Below are 18,915 nucleotides of genomic sequence, written 5' to 3'. Positions count from 1 at the left end.
TTTATTTTTTTAACTTGGGACCTCCCGCTGGCCAGATTTTGGACGCTGGCGGGCGGTATCCGGCCCGCAGTTTGGGGACCCCTGATTTAGACTACCGACGAAGCATTTGTTAAACACAAAAAGTAGCATGATCTTATGGCCAGGAATGATGTAGTTAGTCATCTTTTGCTGCACAGGTCAATGCCAATAAATATATTTTTGACACTTTTTCTATAGGTATCGAAAGGCCACGTGATTTTGCAATGCATTGTGGGGCTGGGTAGCCATACTTGTTGGACAAAGGGTTTGTTTACAATGTGAAAGCGAGCAACTAACTGGGTTAAAGGGGAACTGCACTTTTTTTGGAATTTTAACAATCATTATGAAAGCTATTACAATTTTTTTATTTTTTTTTTAATGCATTGTAACTCGTAAATAAAAGTCAGCTCACAGCTGAGCCAATGGGAGGTTCTCTATTCCGTCCATGCAACCCAATAAAAAAACGTCAAAAAAGCGTCAACAATACTCAATTTACATATCGTGACTTGAATATTAACTAAGTATTAGTGATATTAATAATAACTGGGATTTATATAGCGCTTTTCTAAGTACCCAAAGTCGCTTTACATGTAGAACCCATCAATCATTCACACCTGGTGGTGGTAAGCTACTTTCATAGCCACAGCTGCCCTGGGGTAGACTGACGGAAGCGTGGCTGCAATTTGCGCCAACGGCCCCTCCGACCACCACCTATCATTCATCATACAATTCACCGGTGTGAGTGGCACCGGGGGCAAAGGGTGAAGTGTCCCGCCCAAGGACACAACCGCAGCGATTTTTGGATGGTAAGAGGCGGGGAGCGAACCTGCAACCCTTCTGGCACGGTTGCTCTACCCACTACGCCATGCCGCCCCCAAATATTGTTACTATAAGTGCTAATGCAGACAAACTATTTATAGCGGCGCCGTGTGCACTAACGTGTGTGGCTATGTTTACATCATCAATTGGTAAGCTGCTTCCTCGCTTCCTCTGCTTGTGAAAGTTTATTGTAGATCATAAATCATGCCTCTCACCTGGATAGGAGAAGGTAATCCGACAAGTTGGTACACTTTTGCCAGCCAAGAACGACACGAAAAGACACTTGGCTCCACCAGCTTTTTCTTCGCGAGGATAATGAGTCATTCTTCCTCTAAATGGGAATATATGAACATCCTAGCAGTCAGTATTCTAATGACAGCAGACATTGTACAGTAAGTGATGCTTAATCATGTTTGTTGGCTCTCATAAAGTCTGCAATGAGCAGTTACCAGTGATGTAATGGGAAAAACAAGCGAACGTGATTAATTCTAAAAATTAATGTGCCGCGTATGCTTAAAATGATCAAAATACGTAAATATTAAATGTTAATATAATAATAAAATCATACGTTATTATAAATGTGCCCGCTACTACATTACATATATTTTTACAGCGTGTATATAAAAGCTTAATGGAGTTGTTTGGATGTGTTTTAAGGGCTTTTATAGGCAGAATAGAGCGACTCCCATAAGCTCAATTGTAAGCGTCATTTACAAACATACTTGCCAACCCTCACAGATTTTCCGGGAGACTCCCGAAATTCAGCGCCTCTCCCGAAACCCTCCCAGGACAAATTTTCTCCCGAAAATCTCCCGAAATTCAGGCGGAGCTGGAGGCCACGCCTCCTCCAGCTCCATGCGGACCTGAGTGAGGACAGCCTGTTTTCACGTCCGCTTTCCCACAATATAAACAGCGTGCCTGCCCAATCACGTTATAACTGTAGAATGATCGAGGGCGAGTTCTTGGTTTCTTATGTGGGTTTATTGTTAGGCAGTTTCATTAACGTCCTCCCAGCGCGGTAACAACACACAACAACAGCAGTCACGTTTTCGTCTACCGTAAAGCAGTTTGTCTGCCGTAAACAGCAATGTTGTGACACTCTTAAACAGGACAATACTGCCATCTACTGTACATGCATATGTGACAATAACATCTAGGGCTTTTAGAGAGTGCCGTGCACAACTGCGCACACAACAAGGAGACGAAGGAGAAGAACGAGGAAGATACAGCCATGGCGACGCCGACGACGAGTAAGATGAAGAAATACGCTTGTAAGTTCCAAGCCGCAGCTGCGATTGGACCTGGATAGCCTCCAGGAAGAAGTAGTGGACTACCAAGTGCTTGGCAGTGAAGATCTTCCTCAGGAAGCAAAGATTGACCGGTTTTGGGCCATGCTAGGGAGCGATGGAAGATTCCAGACTCTAGTGCATTTGATGAAAGCACTTTTGTGCGTGCCACACAGCAATGCATCATCAGAGAGGGTGTTCAGCATGGTTAGAAAAATAGTGACAAAGAATAGAACAAGAATGGACAATTCAACCCTTAACTCAACAATGAGTAGATGAGTGTTATGTGTGTGTATATGTGTAAATAAATGAACACTGAAATTCAAGTATTTCTTTTATATATATATATATATATATATATATATATATATATATATATATATATATATATATATATATACATATACACACACACACACACACACACACACACACACACATATATATATATATATATAAAAATATATGTATTATATATATATATATATATATATATATATATATATATATATATATATAAGAAATACTTGACTTTCAGTGAATTCTAGCTATATATATATATATATTTATTTTATTTTATATTTATATATATATATTTATATATATATATATATATATATATATATATATATATATATATATAAATATAAAATAAAATAAATATAAATATATAGCTAGAATTCACTGAAAGTCAAGTATTTCTTATATATATATATATATATATATATATATATATATATATATATATATATATATATATATATATATATATAATACATATATTTTTATATATATATATATATATATATATATATATATATATAAGAAATACTTGACTTTCAGTGAATTCTAGCTATATATATATATATATGAAATATTTAACTTGGTGAATTCTAGCTGTAAATATACTCCTCCCCTCTTAACCACGTCCCCGGCCCACCCCCGACCACGCCCCCCCACCCTCCCGAAATCGAGGTCTCAAGGTTGGCAAGTATGTTTACAAAGCTCAACAACACTGCCTTGTTGCCTGTAAACACACTATAAGAGGAATTACTGTATGTTTGTACGTAAATATGCGGTTATTTTCACTTTACAGTGATTAAAAAGACACATCAAAATGGGCTTTGCGACACTCCCGTCGGCGCTCATGACAGTCAGCTGTTTTGGATACGATCGCTGTCGAACCTCCACCTGATAGAGCAAAAAGTCTTGCCTGTCAAAGTTGACCTATGTCATTAGAAAGGTGCAACATTATCTTATGTTCTTAGTCCTTATTTAATGACAAATCATGAAGTCAACTTACGTGTGTTGCTTCCATTCTTGGCGCGACCGTGCACGCGGGTAAAAAGCGACCAAGCAACTAAAAAAAAAAAAACAATGTAGCGTCCTTCTTGTAGTGTGTACTGATGTTAAAGACAATATACACTTCATTGCACATGTACTATATCACTATATCCATTATTAAATGCTTTATAATTGCAGCGGCATACACACGTCTAGGTGCTTTATACAGGCACTCAAACATGCAAAAAGGTTTCCTTGGCTTGTTCGTGCATGCTGATTTGAGAAATAATGTACACTTCACTGCACATACATCACCATGTTGCTAAACGTGTTATAATTCTATCAGTGCTGGGTTTCAGCAGCACAGGCGTGCATGCGCGCTTTAAACACCGAAAAAAAAAAGGATAACGTTCCCAGGGCTCTGTGTACGTGCAGGTTGCTTTTAAAGATAATGAACATGTAATTGTGTATGTCTAGTATTTCAAAATAAACATACCAGAGGTGTAATGCCACCAAGTCAGATATTGCTGCTTTTTTCAGGCTTCTGATTGGACAAAATGAGCATGACAGCAGGTGTATGTGTTTGTGTGTAGACAGAGACAGTTTTGAAACTACACTTGTGTGGATGGAGATCGTTTTAACCCCAAATATGCATTTTTGAAACCGTCTATATGGTATATAAGTAAACTGACAACATGCTTTTTTCCAAAATACTGTACATTGTAAACTCGCCCGCAGCTAGAATGGCTAACCCTAACAGCCTACTAAATAATACGTGTGAAACAGAATAAACCGCGATTTGATTCAAACTTACCAGTGTGAAAATCCCGGGAACACACCAAAATGTACCACATGATGGCGATAAAAGAGAAGTATGGTCATCTCACGGTTGATATATCGGCTATTCGCCGTCTTTTTATTAGCGTCATAACCCGACTTCTTTCGTCTTTGCTTTCACGTTGAAAATGAGAAAAATCTCACCAAATCCTTTATTCTTAAAGTGATCAGGACAACCACTGTGGCAGTTAAAGATGTTGCACATTTGTGCCAACTTGTTAAAGTAAAAAAAACAAGCAGAGTCTTGTATTCGACCATGTAAATAGGCGATTCAGGCGAGCAAGACCCACAATGCAATGCATTTCCACGTCACACTCTCAAGCCCTATTTCTTTTTATGCAACGTCTCTGGTAAAGCAGATGTGTGTGTTGTGAAACGGAATTACGATGCATTCCTTCATCGTAATTTGTGTATGAGCGCGGGAGAACTGTTCATAGCATATACACATAGCTTTACACTGTTGGCGTTAACGCACTTTTTGTGTCTTTTTACGCATTGAAATCAGAAAGGACGCACATTTCCGGAAGTGGGACACAGATTTTTTTTTTTTTTAACGACCCTGCCTTCTCCGGGTCAAAATCCGGTTTGCTTGTTTGTTTTTTTAATCGATTATCGCTTTCCGCCGGTGTTTTGTTTTGTTTATATTTGCCGGTTCAAATTTCTGTCCTTGTTTATTGCGTTTTTATTGGTCGTCTTCCAAGTAATGAACTTTCCGATACAATTTGTTAAATTTTGATTCGCCGAAATACTGCCTCAGTTAGCACTCTGGCAACTTTACCGCGATGAACTGTTAAAAGAAAGACTTCATGGTAAACACTAAGGTGAGTGTAAAGTCAACCTTTTTAACTTCATCCTGTGCCATGGCTCCAGTAAATGAGTTGTTTTAGTCTTTGCGAGTCCGTGGAAACTTCACTTTCAAAACAAAACGGTTACATAAAAGTGGGACCACAACAATTTACTGTGGAACCCCATTTATATGACTTGATAGGGTCCCTGGGACCCCATTTTGAAAATTCCTAGCGCCAACACTGCTTTAACTTACAGTTGTGTAGATGTTTTGATCGATGGCTCACCTGCTGATGGAATCATATAGCATCAAAAATGAAATAAGTCCTCCTCACTTTCTCCCAGGTGTACACATATGAAGTGGAACATGTTAAATCCACACATTTTGGTTTTGGCGGTGGAAAATCCAACATCCTCATCCCACAAGGAAAAGCAACTGATTGGCTCTACTTTATAAAAATAAAAAAAAAACACCCCTCTTATGTACACTGTTAAAGAGCTGTGATTGGATATGTGTGCAGCTCCACTAATGGACATTGGAGTGTTACTTTCAAAGGCAAAATTAAAGTATTGCTAGAAACATAATTTTATATGGGACTTTATTGTATTATATGTATAGTACATGTTCCAAAAAGAAAAAAGCATAAAACACAGTGTATTTAAATATACTAAATGTAAAAAAGGGAATAAATATTCAAAATAATCTAGTTTGGTTACGCCATCATGAGCGCAACACAAGGTTGTAAAAGTTTCAACTACAATTCTAAATAAGATGTCAAAAGCAAACTGAAATCAAATACACACAGCCCAAAGATTGATTAATACCTATTTATGATGATTTATCAAAATATAACAGAAATACACCTGAACAGAACGCTCATGATGGTCACACCAAAAAGTAACGCGATGAATCGCGTTTTTCCAAGTTTTTGGGGCATTTTTATGCTATTTCCAAGCATCTTCTTTTTATTATCGTTGATTTTAAAAGGTCAAACTAATGCATATTATATATGCATGCCCTAGTAAACAAAAAAAAAGTCATATTTATTTTGATTGTTACATTTTGAAGTACATTTGTGCAGGTGGGTGCGAATGTACCCATTACCAGAGCTGTACACATATATTTTGAACTTGTCCCACCCATCTACAAGAAGATATTACATATGATTGGATTTTATTTCGGTCAACATTTTTGTCTAGTTTTCATTCATCGACAAAAACGTTGGTTAATTTTGTCATGTTTTAGTCAACATGCATTTTGTTTTGATTCGTTATCGTCTTATTTTCGTCAGGGGATAATAGGTTAGGAGGAAAGTTATAAGGAAACCCACAACCTAGCTAGATAAGTCCTCGCTATGTATACACCACCTCCCTTCTAATAAAGGAAAAAAGGCAAGCTTTGCTACACACCTTAAAATAAAGTTCTGCCAACTATCCGTCAGTCAGCTGTAAATTTGATAATTTGGTTTTGTCTTTCAGAAAATAATTGAATCTAAAATGATGTGTCTGTTAAAATGTGAGTGTAATGATAGCATTGTAGCTAACACAGCTATGCTAGTGTTGCTAAACTTGCTAACATTTGTGTTCTCCAGTCCCACTACTTAATGCTACATTGTTATACTGTGATATATGGCATCTAATATGTTGGACAAGTGTATTTGTAAGAAAGTGAATAAAGTGCTTGATAGCACTTTTTGCAGACACATGTTTTGTCAGAAATAGGTGAGAACAAACTAGGCTTATTAGTATCAACGCTACAGACACACAAGACATTGGCTTCCCAGTATGACTTACTAAAAGATCTTGTGAACAGATCTAGTCCAAGACACTATCAGAGAGGTATTTAAAACTGTTGAAAAATAGTAAAAGATATTGCTGTGTATACTATGAGCAGATCTAATGCTGTTTGAGTTGCTTGTGTGTGTGTTGAATTCACTGGGCAGTTAACACTGTTTGTATCATGTCACATTGTTTACACATTAAACACAGCTATCGTTCACCCAGCCAACACACCTCGTAGTACAAACAAGACATATCAGGATTTACCATTCCCAGCCACGGTGAACTCAACTGAACCGCTGCCGGGAACTACTCTGGCTTCCATGTTAAAAAATGAGTGCACGTAAGCGGTTACGTGTTGGATGAACATCTGCCAGATGGGTGTCGTCACGATGTAGCTGTCGGGAGGGTTGTTGTTTGTTTTGCCTTGCAAAATTTGGCCAGAGGATGCGCATACCAGCTGGAGTTAAAGGCCCCACGGGCAGGACACCGCCTTCTTCAAGACCTGAGGTCAGCAGAGTGACATGCCAAGCTTAAGGAGATTATAGCCTGCTACAGACCGACCGTGGAGCTGCCCTCTTCAGTGGCCACCAGCATGCATAACACATGGTCAATGTGTGCTGGCATTGTAGTAGTCAAGAGGTTAGTCTCGTTTCATAATCAGTGGTATATCAAGTCGCAAATTTGGGATTTATGCTCCATTAAAACTGTGGCAAGAGCATTGATTCAAGGGCTGCAGCTGTCGATTGTTTTAGTGATCGTGTAACCTACCGGTATTGATTATTTTGTTCGATTAATCGAGTAAAACAAACTTTATACCTCCATGCGTATTTCAGGGAAAAATTTTTAAATTAAAAAAAGTGTTTTGCTTGCCATAACCTTCATTCTTTTTGAATAAATGCACATTATCAACATTGAAATTATAATAAAAGTTAGCATTAATTAAAAAAAATGCTCTATCGCAGCAGCTGTGTGAAAACTGTGTCGACGTATTTAATGAGCCGGGCACTCTGGGCACTCTCAATTTTGATTGTTACAGTCATTAAGTGATTAATTAAAGAAACAAAATATAAATCAAAGCTTTTTTCTAATCAAATTAATTGATTTGATCGATGAATCATTGCAGCTCTAACTGTTTTGTCTTTTAAGTGCATTATTTGTTTGTACTTTGTGGTGGTGATGTTCCTATTGTTAGTCTTGACTACCACACTGACACATATAAGAAAACATTTGGTCTATTTGGTACCGGAGTCTATTTTGGGTGACAGTAGCTCCTTTTCGATCTAGTCCAAAAGCTGCAATGGACCAAAGTACGTAAAGTTGCTTCAGAGAATCCAGAGAACTACCAAGGTACCGTAGACACTAGGGATGTCCCGATCCGATATTTGGATCGGATCGGCCACCGATATTTGCCAAAAAATGCGTATCGGCAAGGCATGGGAAAATGCCGATCCAGATCCAGATAAAAAAAAAAACTCTGGTCCGTGTTTTCCAATGCACCAATTTAAATAATACATTCCACTTTTCTGCTGCTCCCTAATTTCCGTTCCGCATTTTCCAGCACACCTTCAACACATCCACAGGTCTGTGGATTCTCACGCAGTTGCTTTTAGCTGCTGGCATTACACGACAGGCTCTTCTCACTCTTTCCTGTGTCTCCCTCTCACAGACAGCAAGCGCACTTTCTTACACACGTCACATACTGTCACGACACACGTCACATACTGTCACGTCATACGTCACATACGTATACGTCCTCTCCCAGCAGAGAGGTAGCAGCATGGCTAACGTTAGCTGTGATGCTAGCGCAGCCGAGTGACCGACGTTCCCTCTAAGGTGCACGCCTGCGCAATTAGGCACTGCTCAAGCGTCCGCTGCGCACGGCAAATCTATGCCACGCACAACATCAAATAAAAAAATAAGCGCATAACAATTTTCGACACACGGACACGACAGAGAAAACAGTTTTCGTCATCATTGTTCAAATATTGTAACGTCTGTCGAGACGCTTATCTCCATTCGGTGCCACACACCCACACCATCAAAATGCTGAGGCAAAAATGTCCAGATCAACACCGTATGAAAAAATTTGTGATTTTTTTAGTTGTGATTTCCTTCTCTGCATGAACGTTTAAAAGTAGCATATATTAATGCAGTATGAAGAAGAATGTTTTAATGTAGACATGCAAGCCTTGAAAGAACATTTTGAAAATCAAGACTACATTTCCTGCAAATGGGTGCATTTCTATCCTATATTTTAACTTTAGATTTAGTCTCATATCAAACTCTTTTGGCTGTCTTTTTGACACTTACATCCGGCACCCCCCTCCACACCCTGGATTATAAATAATGTAAATAATTCAATGTGATTATCTTGTGTGATGACTGTATTATGATGATAGTATATATCTGATAGTATATATCTGTATCATGAATCAATTTAAGTGGACCCCGACTTAAACAAGTTGAAAAACTTATTGGGGTGTTACCATTTAATGGTCAATTGTACGGAATATGTACTTCACTGTGCAACCTACTAATAAAAGTCTCAATCAATCAATCAAAACACATAGAAGCATCATACTGCTGTGATTATATGCATCAAGTGTTCATTCAAGGCTAAGGCAAAATATCGAGATATATATCGTGTATCGCAATATGGCCTTAAAATATCGCAATATTAAAAAAAGGCCATATCGCCCAGCCCTAGTTTCAATGATGCCATTTCTGTTTGTCATGTATAATTTTGTCTATTTTGTGTTTATCCTTGAATAAACAGGTCAGTTTCTTGTTACCAACCGTTGTGTATTATTCAAACTCCCCTAATTCAGCTGGCTAGTTGTTATCAAGAGTACTAAAACCCTTTTCAACATGATTCTGACAACTATGTAGGCTAAATAACTTTAAACTTTAATACATGCTCGGATAGGCCAGTATCGGTCAGTATCGGTATCGGATCGGAAGTGCAAAAACAATATCGGTATCGGATCGGAAGTGCAAAAACCTGGATCGGGACATCCCTAGTAGACACTGGTACTGAACTCACTACTGCTCAAGATGCTTGTTTATGTGCAGCCTCCTCAATGCAGTATTTCTACCTGAAATAGATATCCATAGGTTCCTCATTGTGTGTTACTGTAATTCTGGTCAGTGTGTATAGCATGTTCAATAATAGAATTGAATATCCCCTCAGAGAGACAACAAATAGCCGTTGTCCTTCTCCTTTCTCTTATTAATGAGGCTTTTACAGGGGGTAACCTGAGCAAAGTGACTCACTGTACCTTGTTCAGACCAGTTCAAAACCATGTCTAATGATAAAAGGATATTTTTCACTCTGGCCTTTTCTTTACTTTGTCTTGAATGTGGCTTGAGAAGAAAGATTTGCGAGGGACAGACAACGATGCACGCCACAAACTATGACCCAGCGTCTCAGTATTTCCCATTACTGGCAATGTGGACGGATTGGTTAAGATTTCTGTGTTGTGTAGCGTCTACTGCATGTGTTTGGACATATCTGCAACCCCGATTGTATAAAGAAAAGCACAATGAGTCAGTGTTTGCTCCATCTGCTCCTTGTCAAACATGGGATGAGGGGAGAAAAGGACGCAAACTCACTGACGGTAATGGAGGACTATCACTGCAAGCATCAGTGGTGTCTATTTTCCAGGTGTCATGTTGAAATACCACAAGTTTCCCAAGGGAGGCGATCAGGCTATTGCTTCAGATTGTCACAGTACATGGTGGAATTCCCCTCAATAAACCGTAGCTCCTTAATGCCGGAAGCACTCATGCAATCCTCGACAATAACGCTACCACCACCATGCTATGTAGGCAAAACACAATTATCTCGCTACTCATTTGTTGCGCCAGCCTTTAAAGGAATAATAACTTTGTGTTGGGTCATTTGTAAGTGGATAATGAATCTGTACTGCTATACAAGCTGTTTACTTTAGAGTAGTCAGTGTTTAACATTGTCCCTTGAAAAGATCATTTTAACAACCAGCATCCTCTGCAATGGAAATTTGTTTTTGCTTTATTTCTTTGGTCAGTTTCTGAAAAAAATAGACCTGTTACGCAAATCACAAACCCACAACAGAGGAAGCTTGTTCTTAGGAAAATATTCAATATTCAAGATTCAAGATTCAAGATGATTTATTGTCAATTCTTAACATGCACAAGACACATAAGAACTGAAAAGTACATTTTCGGCACAGTCCCACTAAGATACTAAAATATACACAGTAATAAGATCAAATGTGAGGGTTTTTGGGAGGTACAGTGCTTATTATTGGTAATGCAAACCGGAATAAAAGACTCTGTCAGTGCTGCATAGCCTCAACATGTAGATATGGCACTGGCATTGTTGAGCCACATGCTTAAAGAGCCTGCAGGCAAAGTTCTTCTGCATGCTTCTATTGGACTCACTGTTCCTATTAGCTAACTGGCAAATGAAAATAAACCTTGTGCAAGCTGACTCGACATTCTTTGCTTGGACCGGTTTCTTGTATGCCAATTCCTACATTAAAAGGGAACCTATGATGAATCTTGTCTTTTCTGGCTTAAATATGTTCCAATGTTGGATACTCATGTTAAACTAAGCCAACGCGTCAAATCATAAGATTCATGAATTTTGGCGTGAGCTGGTTTTGGATGCCTACGTTCACGGTTTTGCAGTCTGGCTACGTTGTGATGTCACAGCGAGGTGGACGTACTTATTTGGACATTGAGTCAAGCTCTCAGCCAGAGGGGGCGGACCTCTTCCCCCTCTGCTTCAGGCTATGCATAATACGCATGATAACACAAGACATGCGACAAGTGTGCAGGTTTGTTTTTTTCAATATCAATTTATTTGGAACATTCAAAATTTTACAAACATATGTTTGCCTAAATGGTTAGGTGTCCAAAAGGAGTGTGTTGAAAGCAGAGCTTGTCTAGTCCCACCCAAGTGCCATAAGGAACATTTTAAGCAAGCCAATTGAACCCCATTAGGTGTACCTAATATAATGACCAGGTGAATCTATATATATGTTTATTTTTGAGCATATGTGGGGGGGATATACATGTATATTTAATCAGTGTATGTTTTCAAAAGATAAATTATGATACTTTTAGAGAGGGTGAGACGTGGTTTCATTTGCAATCTGGGAGCGCATCCAAAAACTAACATCTTGAAGACAAACTTAAAAAAACAACTTACAAAAGTGACTGTGGAGCAAAATTTACACCAAAGCATATTAGCTCCACCACAAGGACGTGTTTTAAATGTAGACGAATATCATCATAGGTCCCATTTAATAGTCACTTGTACTCATTATCATGGGGCAAGGCTTTGTTCCCACTGTTCATACTTTTCTCTTTCAGAGCTGGGAAGCCTCCAAAGCACAGTCCAGAATACAAAACGGCAGATTGTTGCCGTGGGATAAGCTGGTTGAAGACAAGAGAAACATCTTGTGCTGTGCCTAATTACGTCCCCTCTAAAGGTTGTGCAATTTTCTCAGGCTTCAGACACAGAGCTTGATTGGAAAGGAAGGAGAAGTCGGGATGGACCACATTTGCTTGATTGCACAGCGTGAACAACTCAATTGTTGGCTTTTGACCTTCTTATAATGTTCAGTATTCATTCAAAAAGGCTCCGAAAGATGTAATTTGCTAATTGGCTTTAAATGAAACCAGACGGTAAAACCAGCATGCATGTACGTACAGCTCTTCGGGGCATGCTAACAGAAAATGGAACACATTTTCCTAATTCATCTGGTGACCCAGATTGAATCTCCTGTGACCTCCCACAACCACAGAAACCTGACCCATTCTTTGCTAAAAACATTTTGGACTAATCTGCCATTGTTTTTAAGTATTACATATGAACTGTTTTGCAACATGTTTTATCACGTTGTTGTTCATTTATTTGTGGTGGCCTTTCACCAATAAATTTGGACTACCCCAATTATTAGAGATGTCCGATAATATCGGCAGATAAATGCTTTAAAATGTAATATCGGAAATTATCGGTATCGGTTTCAAAAAGTAAAATTTATGACTTTTTAAAATGCCGCTGTGTACACGGACGTAGGGAGGAGTACAGAGCGTCAATAAACCTTAAAGGCACTGCCTTTGGGTGCCGGCCCAGTCACATAATATCTACGGCTTTTCACACACACACACAAGTGAATGCCATGCATACTTGGTCAACAGCCATACAGGTCACACTGAGGGTGGCCGTATAAACAACTTTAACAATGTTACAAATATGCGCAACACTGTGAACCCACACCAAACAAGAATGACAAACACATTTTGTGAGAACATCCGCACCGTGACACAACATAAACACAACAGAACAAATACCCAGAACCCCTTGCAGCACTAACTCTTCCGGGACGCTACAATATACACACCCCGCTATCCCCTATCCCCCCCCCATACACCTCAACCCCACCCCCCAACCCCGCCCACCTCAACCTCCTCATGCTCTCTCAGGGAGAGCTTGTCCCAAATTCCAAGCTGCTGTTTTGAGGCATGTTAAAAAAAATAATGCACTTTGTGACTTCAATAATAAATATGGCAGTGCCATGTTGGCATTTTTTTCCATAACTTGAGTTGATTTATTTTGAAAAACCTTGTTATATTGTTTAATGCATCCAGCGGGGCATCACAACAAAATTAGGCATAATAATGTGTTAACTCCACGACTGTATATATCGGTATCGGTTGATATCGGAATCGGTAATTAAGAGTTGGACAATATCGAAATATCGGATATCGGCAAAAAAGCCATTATCAGACATCTCTACCAATTATATTTGGCGCAACATGTTGCTCATAAACACATAATAATGGGACCGTCTGTGAACGCAGCTTGGCATCATAACTCAAACAGAAGAGGACGTTGTAACTCCACTTCCTAAATGGTAAATGGGTTATACTTGTATAGCGCTTTTCTACCTTTTTTTAAGGAACTCAAAGCGCTTTGACACTATTTCCCCATTCACACACACATTCACACACTGATGGCGTGTGGGATCTATCATACAAAACCAACTTTTGCAATTTCTCATACAAAGTAGCGTATATTTCGAACTTAATCTGACAGTAGAGTCCCTTTGGAAGTGCTAAAAACTACAACAAAGATGGCGGGGTGAAGGCGCTGTCAAAGTGGAGCCACTTGAATAAGACCACCCACAAAACAGCGCATCCTGAAGAGACGGTCAGAAAACAGGTTGAAGATGGTCTGCAAAACATAATCTATGCAAAATTCTGACCAAAGAACCATCATTACATGTTATGTAGACCACAAAGAAGAGTTTTAAATGTAGAAAAAAAATAATTATATTACCCCTTTAAGACATCTTTTTAGCACTTGGTCTAATAAGAAGACGTACTGTAGTAGGAGCAGGGATCAGTGATACGAAATAAATTGCTACATTTAGCAAGTCATCAGACCCCTTTAGGTTATCTTTTCCCGCCAAAATTTTTGGCCCAGTTTACACTGCACACCAAATATGATTCCTTTTGCCCTCAAGTGGCACAGATCAGATTTTTTTCCGCCAGTCTAAACGCTCCAAAGTGCCGTACCCATATCTGCAGCAGGTCTCCAAGGTGAACTGCCTCTGGCATGTTAGAATATCTGATATTTTCACATCAGATTCAGGCCACATCAGGAGGTAGTCTGATGTGGCCTGTGTCGACGTCCCACTGGGGTGAGTTTTTCCTTGCCCTTATGTGGGATCTGAACCGAGGATGTCGTTGTGGCTTGTGCAGCCCTTTGAGACACTTGTGATTTAGGGCTATATAAATAAACATCGATTGATTGATTGATTGAATCCGATTGGAATCTGATCATTTCAAAAGTGACTTCAGTCTTAACGCAATGCGACTTTTACGTCAGCTTTGGGCGAGCTACGTCATTCGGCTGCGCGGGGAAAGACGCTGCCTGCCAGCGGAAATAGATACTTCATCACAACATCCGGTTTCAGCGAGAATATAGTTTTTTCTATGACCAAATTTTTAGTGCATCACTAGTCAATAGTGCACAAATAATAGGCTATATGTAATATAGATATATAAATATTTTGATTCCGAAAGAATAGTGATTGCTGAAGGACCGGAATTGATGGCTCTGCGTATTTGGCTACATGTTTGGCTACATGTTACGTAAGTTGTGTGGTAAGTGAGTTGAAAAATAAAGCTGATGTTGATCCACACTGATGTCCGTGACTCCTCTACTTAACTCCCATAAAAAGATTATAACCATTTTCTTGGATAAAAAAGAAAGTAAAACAATATAAAAACAATTACATAAAAAATTGTAATTAATGAAAATGTTAGAGGACCAGCAGCACACAAAATCGTGTGTGCTTCAGGGACTGTGTCCCTTGCAGTCTGTGTTGTTCTATGTTGTGGGAACCAAAATATTGGTAGCAGAAACAAACAACCCCTTTTGTGTGAGTGGGTGGGGATGAGTGTGAATGGGGGAGGGAGGTTTTTTTGGGTTGGTGCACTAATTGTAAGTGTATCTTGTGTTTTTTTATGTTGATTTAATAAAAATAAAAAATAAAAATAAAATATATACCATATATATATATATATATATATATATATATATATATATATATTTATACTGTATCTATTCATACATTATATTATTTTATTTTCACGTAAACAAAACCCACTTTTATTTTATTTTGTCGTAGTAGTAGCGACTTCCTTGTTCATTGACGGAATCCGGTCAACTTCCTTCGTTTTCGCTTCATTGAACTGCGCATGCAAGTGACATCGAGGCCACATTAGAGCCACATTGGGGCCTGTGCCCGTTTATACTAGAGTCTGATAAAGATCACCTTTTACTTGAGGTGTAAACAGCTGGAAATAATACAATTTAGAAAAAAATTTATTTGATCCACTTTAGCCTGCAGTGTAAACGTGGTCCTAGTGACCCTTTCTGGTCTATTTGGACCCTATTGGATACCAACGTAAAAGCCCGAGTACAAGCTGCGGGTCCTGTCGTGGGCACCTCCGTGATATAAATCGGTCACAGGTTTGTGACAATAAAAAAAGAAACAAGTGACAAAATAATACATTTGCATTTCATTGTTATTTTCACTGACTTATCATGTTTGTCATTTATTGTTTTTATAGACCGGGAGTGCCCATTGTGTCAGTAGATTGCCAGTCACATTAAAAAAAAATAGACCTAAAAATTAGCGGTCATCAATCTTCACCAACACGTCACTTTCGTCACTTGATTGACATTCACGGCATCACAGGGTCTTGTCAGATGACGCTGGCTGCTGCGAGCTCATTATTAAGAAAAAATTACCGACAGGAAGGCCAGAAACACTTTTTATTTCAACAGACTCTAGCGCCGTACCTGCCGTCAAAAGCCTAAAGACCGACTGCACAGTTCCTATCTTCACAATAAAAGTGCTGCTCCATCCTGCCTGCGCTAACAAAATAAAAGTCTCAGAAAGCTGGCGTACACAAGTTAGCAAGCTACGGAGTTTGCCGCCAATGTATTTCTTGTAAAGTGTATAAAAAGGAGTATGGAAGCTGGACAAATAAGATGCCAAAAACCAACCACTTTCATGTGGTATTGGACAGAAAGGAGGATTTTTTTTCTCCTCCATTCGAAAATGTGGATGTTATCAGCACTACAGTCTGATTCTAATCAATGCAAGTCATCAGAATCAGGTAATACACCAACTTATATTGTTGTCTTCATGAAAGAAAGGAATCTATATGTGTTAAACATGCTTGTATTACCATTAAACACCTTTAACTTGTTAACAAAAAACGTCTTTCATAAATAAATAAATATAAATGATATATATGAATGAGGTAGATCCCCTCCACTTGGTCAATTGAAAAGTAGCTCGCCTGCAGAAAAAGTGTGGGCACCCCTGTTACAGACCTTTTTTTCATGACAAAAAATGAGATAACTAATCAAAACAAAAGCATGATAACAAAAACTATGACAAAAATATTTGAGAGCTTCTGGAACCAATAAAATGAAACAAAAAAGTTGACGTTAAATGAAGTGTTAGGAAAGTAACACTTTAAGTAACACTTGAGCAAAACAACTGAAATCCATGTATATACTATGATACATTTTTAGTCTACTTTATACCTTTTGTTTTCGCCCTCTTTTTGTGCCCTTGTGTACACGATCCTTTCCATCCTTATCCTTTGTAACTGAGCTACTGTGTGGAGCAATTTCCCTTGTGGATCATTAAAGTTTGTCTAAGTCTAAGTCAAGGGTGTCAAACTCATTTTAGATCGGGAGCCACATGGACAAAAATGTACACTCAAGTGGGCCGGACTGGTAAAATCGCGGCACGATAACTTAAAAATAAAGACAACTTCAGATTGTTTTCTTTGTTTAAAAATAGAACAAGCACATTCTGAAAATGTACAAAACATAATGTTGTTGGTTTTTTTTTACACTTACATGTTGCGTTTAATAATATTCTATCTTTATCATTATTTACACTTTCTGAATAAATTATGTGATAATGTTCATCAGTCAACTCATTGGTGTTACTTTTCAATCTATCAAGATAAAAAATAATATCAAAATCAAATTACAGGACGTTATTTATGTAGTTTTTGCTAATTTTCCTCCACTGGTGCACTAACATGTGGTTTATTTTGTACATATGTAGCATCATCTACAAAGATACAAAGAATTGCTCTTGCGCCATCTAGCGGACACATTTAGAACAGCTGTTTCTTTCATTCAAAAATTTCAGGTTAATTTTTATACTTAGCAAACTCATCCCGCGGTCCGGATAAACCCTGTTCGCGGGCCTAATCCAGCCCTGGGGCAGTAAATTTGACACCCCTGGTCTAAGTCATTCCCACAGTATGATGTTCAGCGCTGATGGACACTGAGAAAATGTATGCATGTGCAGGTGACTGACCTGGATCTCCTCGTAGGCCTCGTCGATAGTGGTGACCTGGTGCTGTTCGTGAAGCGCCGGCTCGTCACAGAAGAAGCACACCAGGCTTTTGTCGGTGAGACAGAAGAGCTTGACCTTCTCGTGGTCCTTGCAGGGGTACGGGCTCCTCTGAGCGTTGAGGATGGCGTCCAGGGGGAACGCCGAGTAGCGCTCCACAATGTTGGAGAGCTTGAGGCTGGGGGACAACAGTGGGTCGGCGAAGGTGCGTCGGCACTCGGGGCAATCGCGCGCTCCGTGGGGCTCCTGCCGGCTCCAGTGCTCGGTGATGCACTTGCGGCAGAAGTAATGCTCGCAGCCGAAGCTGACTGGGTCCTGGTAGATGCTCAGGCAGATGGAACAGAGGAGCTCGTCCTTCAGGCAGCAAGCCATTTGCAAAAAAAGGGGACACTCTGGAGCGCTTTAATCCTCAGCAGTGTAAAGATCTACTGGCATTCTTCAGCAGTGTGGGACTCCTCGGGCTTTCTGGGGTCTCTGTTTGAAGACAGAAATATCACAAGTATCATCACTGGAACTACGTTTACACTGCAGACTGAAGTGGCCCAAATCGGATTTTCTCAAAATCTGATTTTTTCAAAATCGGATTTTTTTCCAGCCGACTGCATATATTTTACTGCAAGTAAAATGTGATCTTTATCAGACTCCAGTGTAAACTCGCACACGCCTCAATGTGGCCTCATTGTCAATTGCATGCGCAGTTCGATAAAGTGAAAACAAAGGAAGTTGACCAGATTCCGTAAATAAACAAGGAAGTCACTACTACTACTACAAAATAAAATAAGTCTCCACATCTTAAAAATGTGTGTTTTATGTGAAAAAAATTAATATAATGTATGAATTAGTGTTGTCCAGATACCAATATTTTGGTACCGGTACCAAAATTATTTCGATACTTTTCAGTACTTAGATACTTTTCTAAATAAAAGGGACCACAAAAAATTGCATTATTGGCTTTATTTTAACAAAAATAATCTTACGATACATTGACATATGTTTCTTATTGCAATTTAGTCCTTAAATAAAATAGATAAATAAAATAACACAACTTGTCTTTTATTAGTAAGTAAGCAAACAAAGACTCCTAATTAGTCTGCTGACATATGCAGTAACATATTGTGTCATGTTCCATTCTATTATTTTGTCAAAATTATTAA

General features: G+C 38.9%; 1 protein-coding gene across 3 annotated transcripts in view; it reads right to left on the bottom strand.

The window, feature by feature from the left end:
• trim62.1 (tripartite motif containing 62, tandem duplicate 1) overlaps positions 1–18,915 on the bottom strand; it is a 106,811-nt gene that overhangs the window by 74,776 nt on the left and 13,120 nt on the right. For all 3 annotated transcript variants that reach the window (XM_061939128.2, XM_061939121.2, XM_061939137.2), the window contains one exon: positions 17,726–18,235. In XM_061939128.2, coding sequence (XP_061795112.1) covers positions 17,726–18,133 — 408 coding nt within the window. In that variant the 5' untranslated portion in view covers positions 18,134–18,235. The remainder of the gene's footprint in view (positions 1–17,725; positions 18,236–18,915) is intronic.

This window comes from Nerophis lumbriciformis, linkage group LG03 (assembly GCF_033978685.3).
Source record: "Nerophis lumbriciformis linkage group LG03, RoL_Nlum_v2.1, whole genome shotgun sequence".
Taxonomy (NCBI): domain Eukaryota; kingdom Metazoa; phylum Chordata; class Actinopteri; order Syngnathiformes; family Syngnathidae; genus Nerophis; species Nerophis lumbriciformis.
The sequence above is the reverse complement of the archived record's forward strand: the minus strand, read 5'-3'. Positions and strand labels throughout refer to the sequence as shown.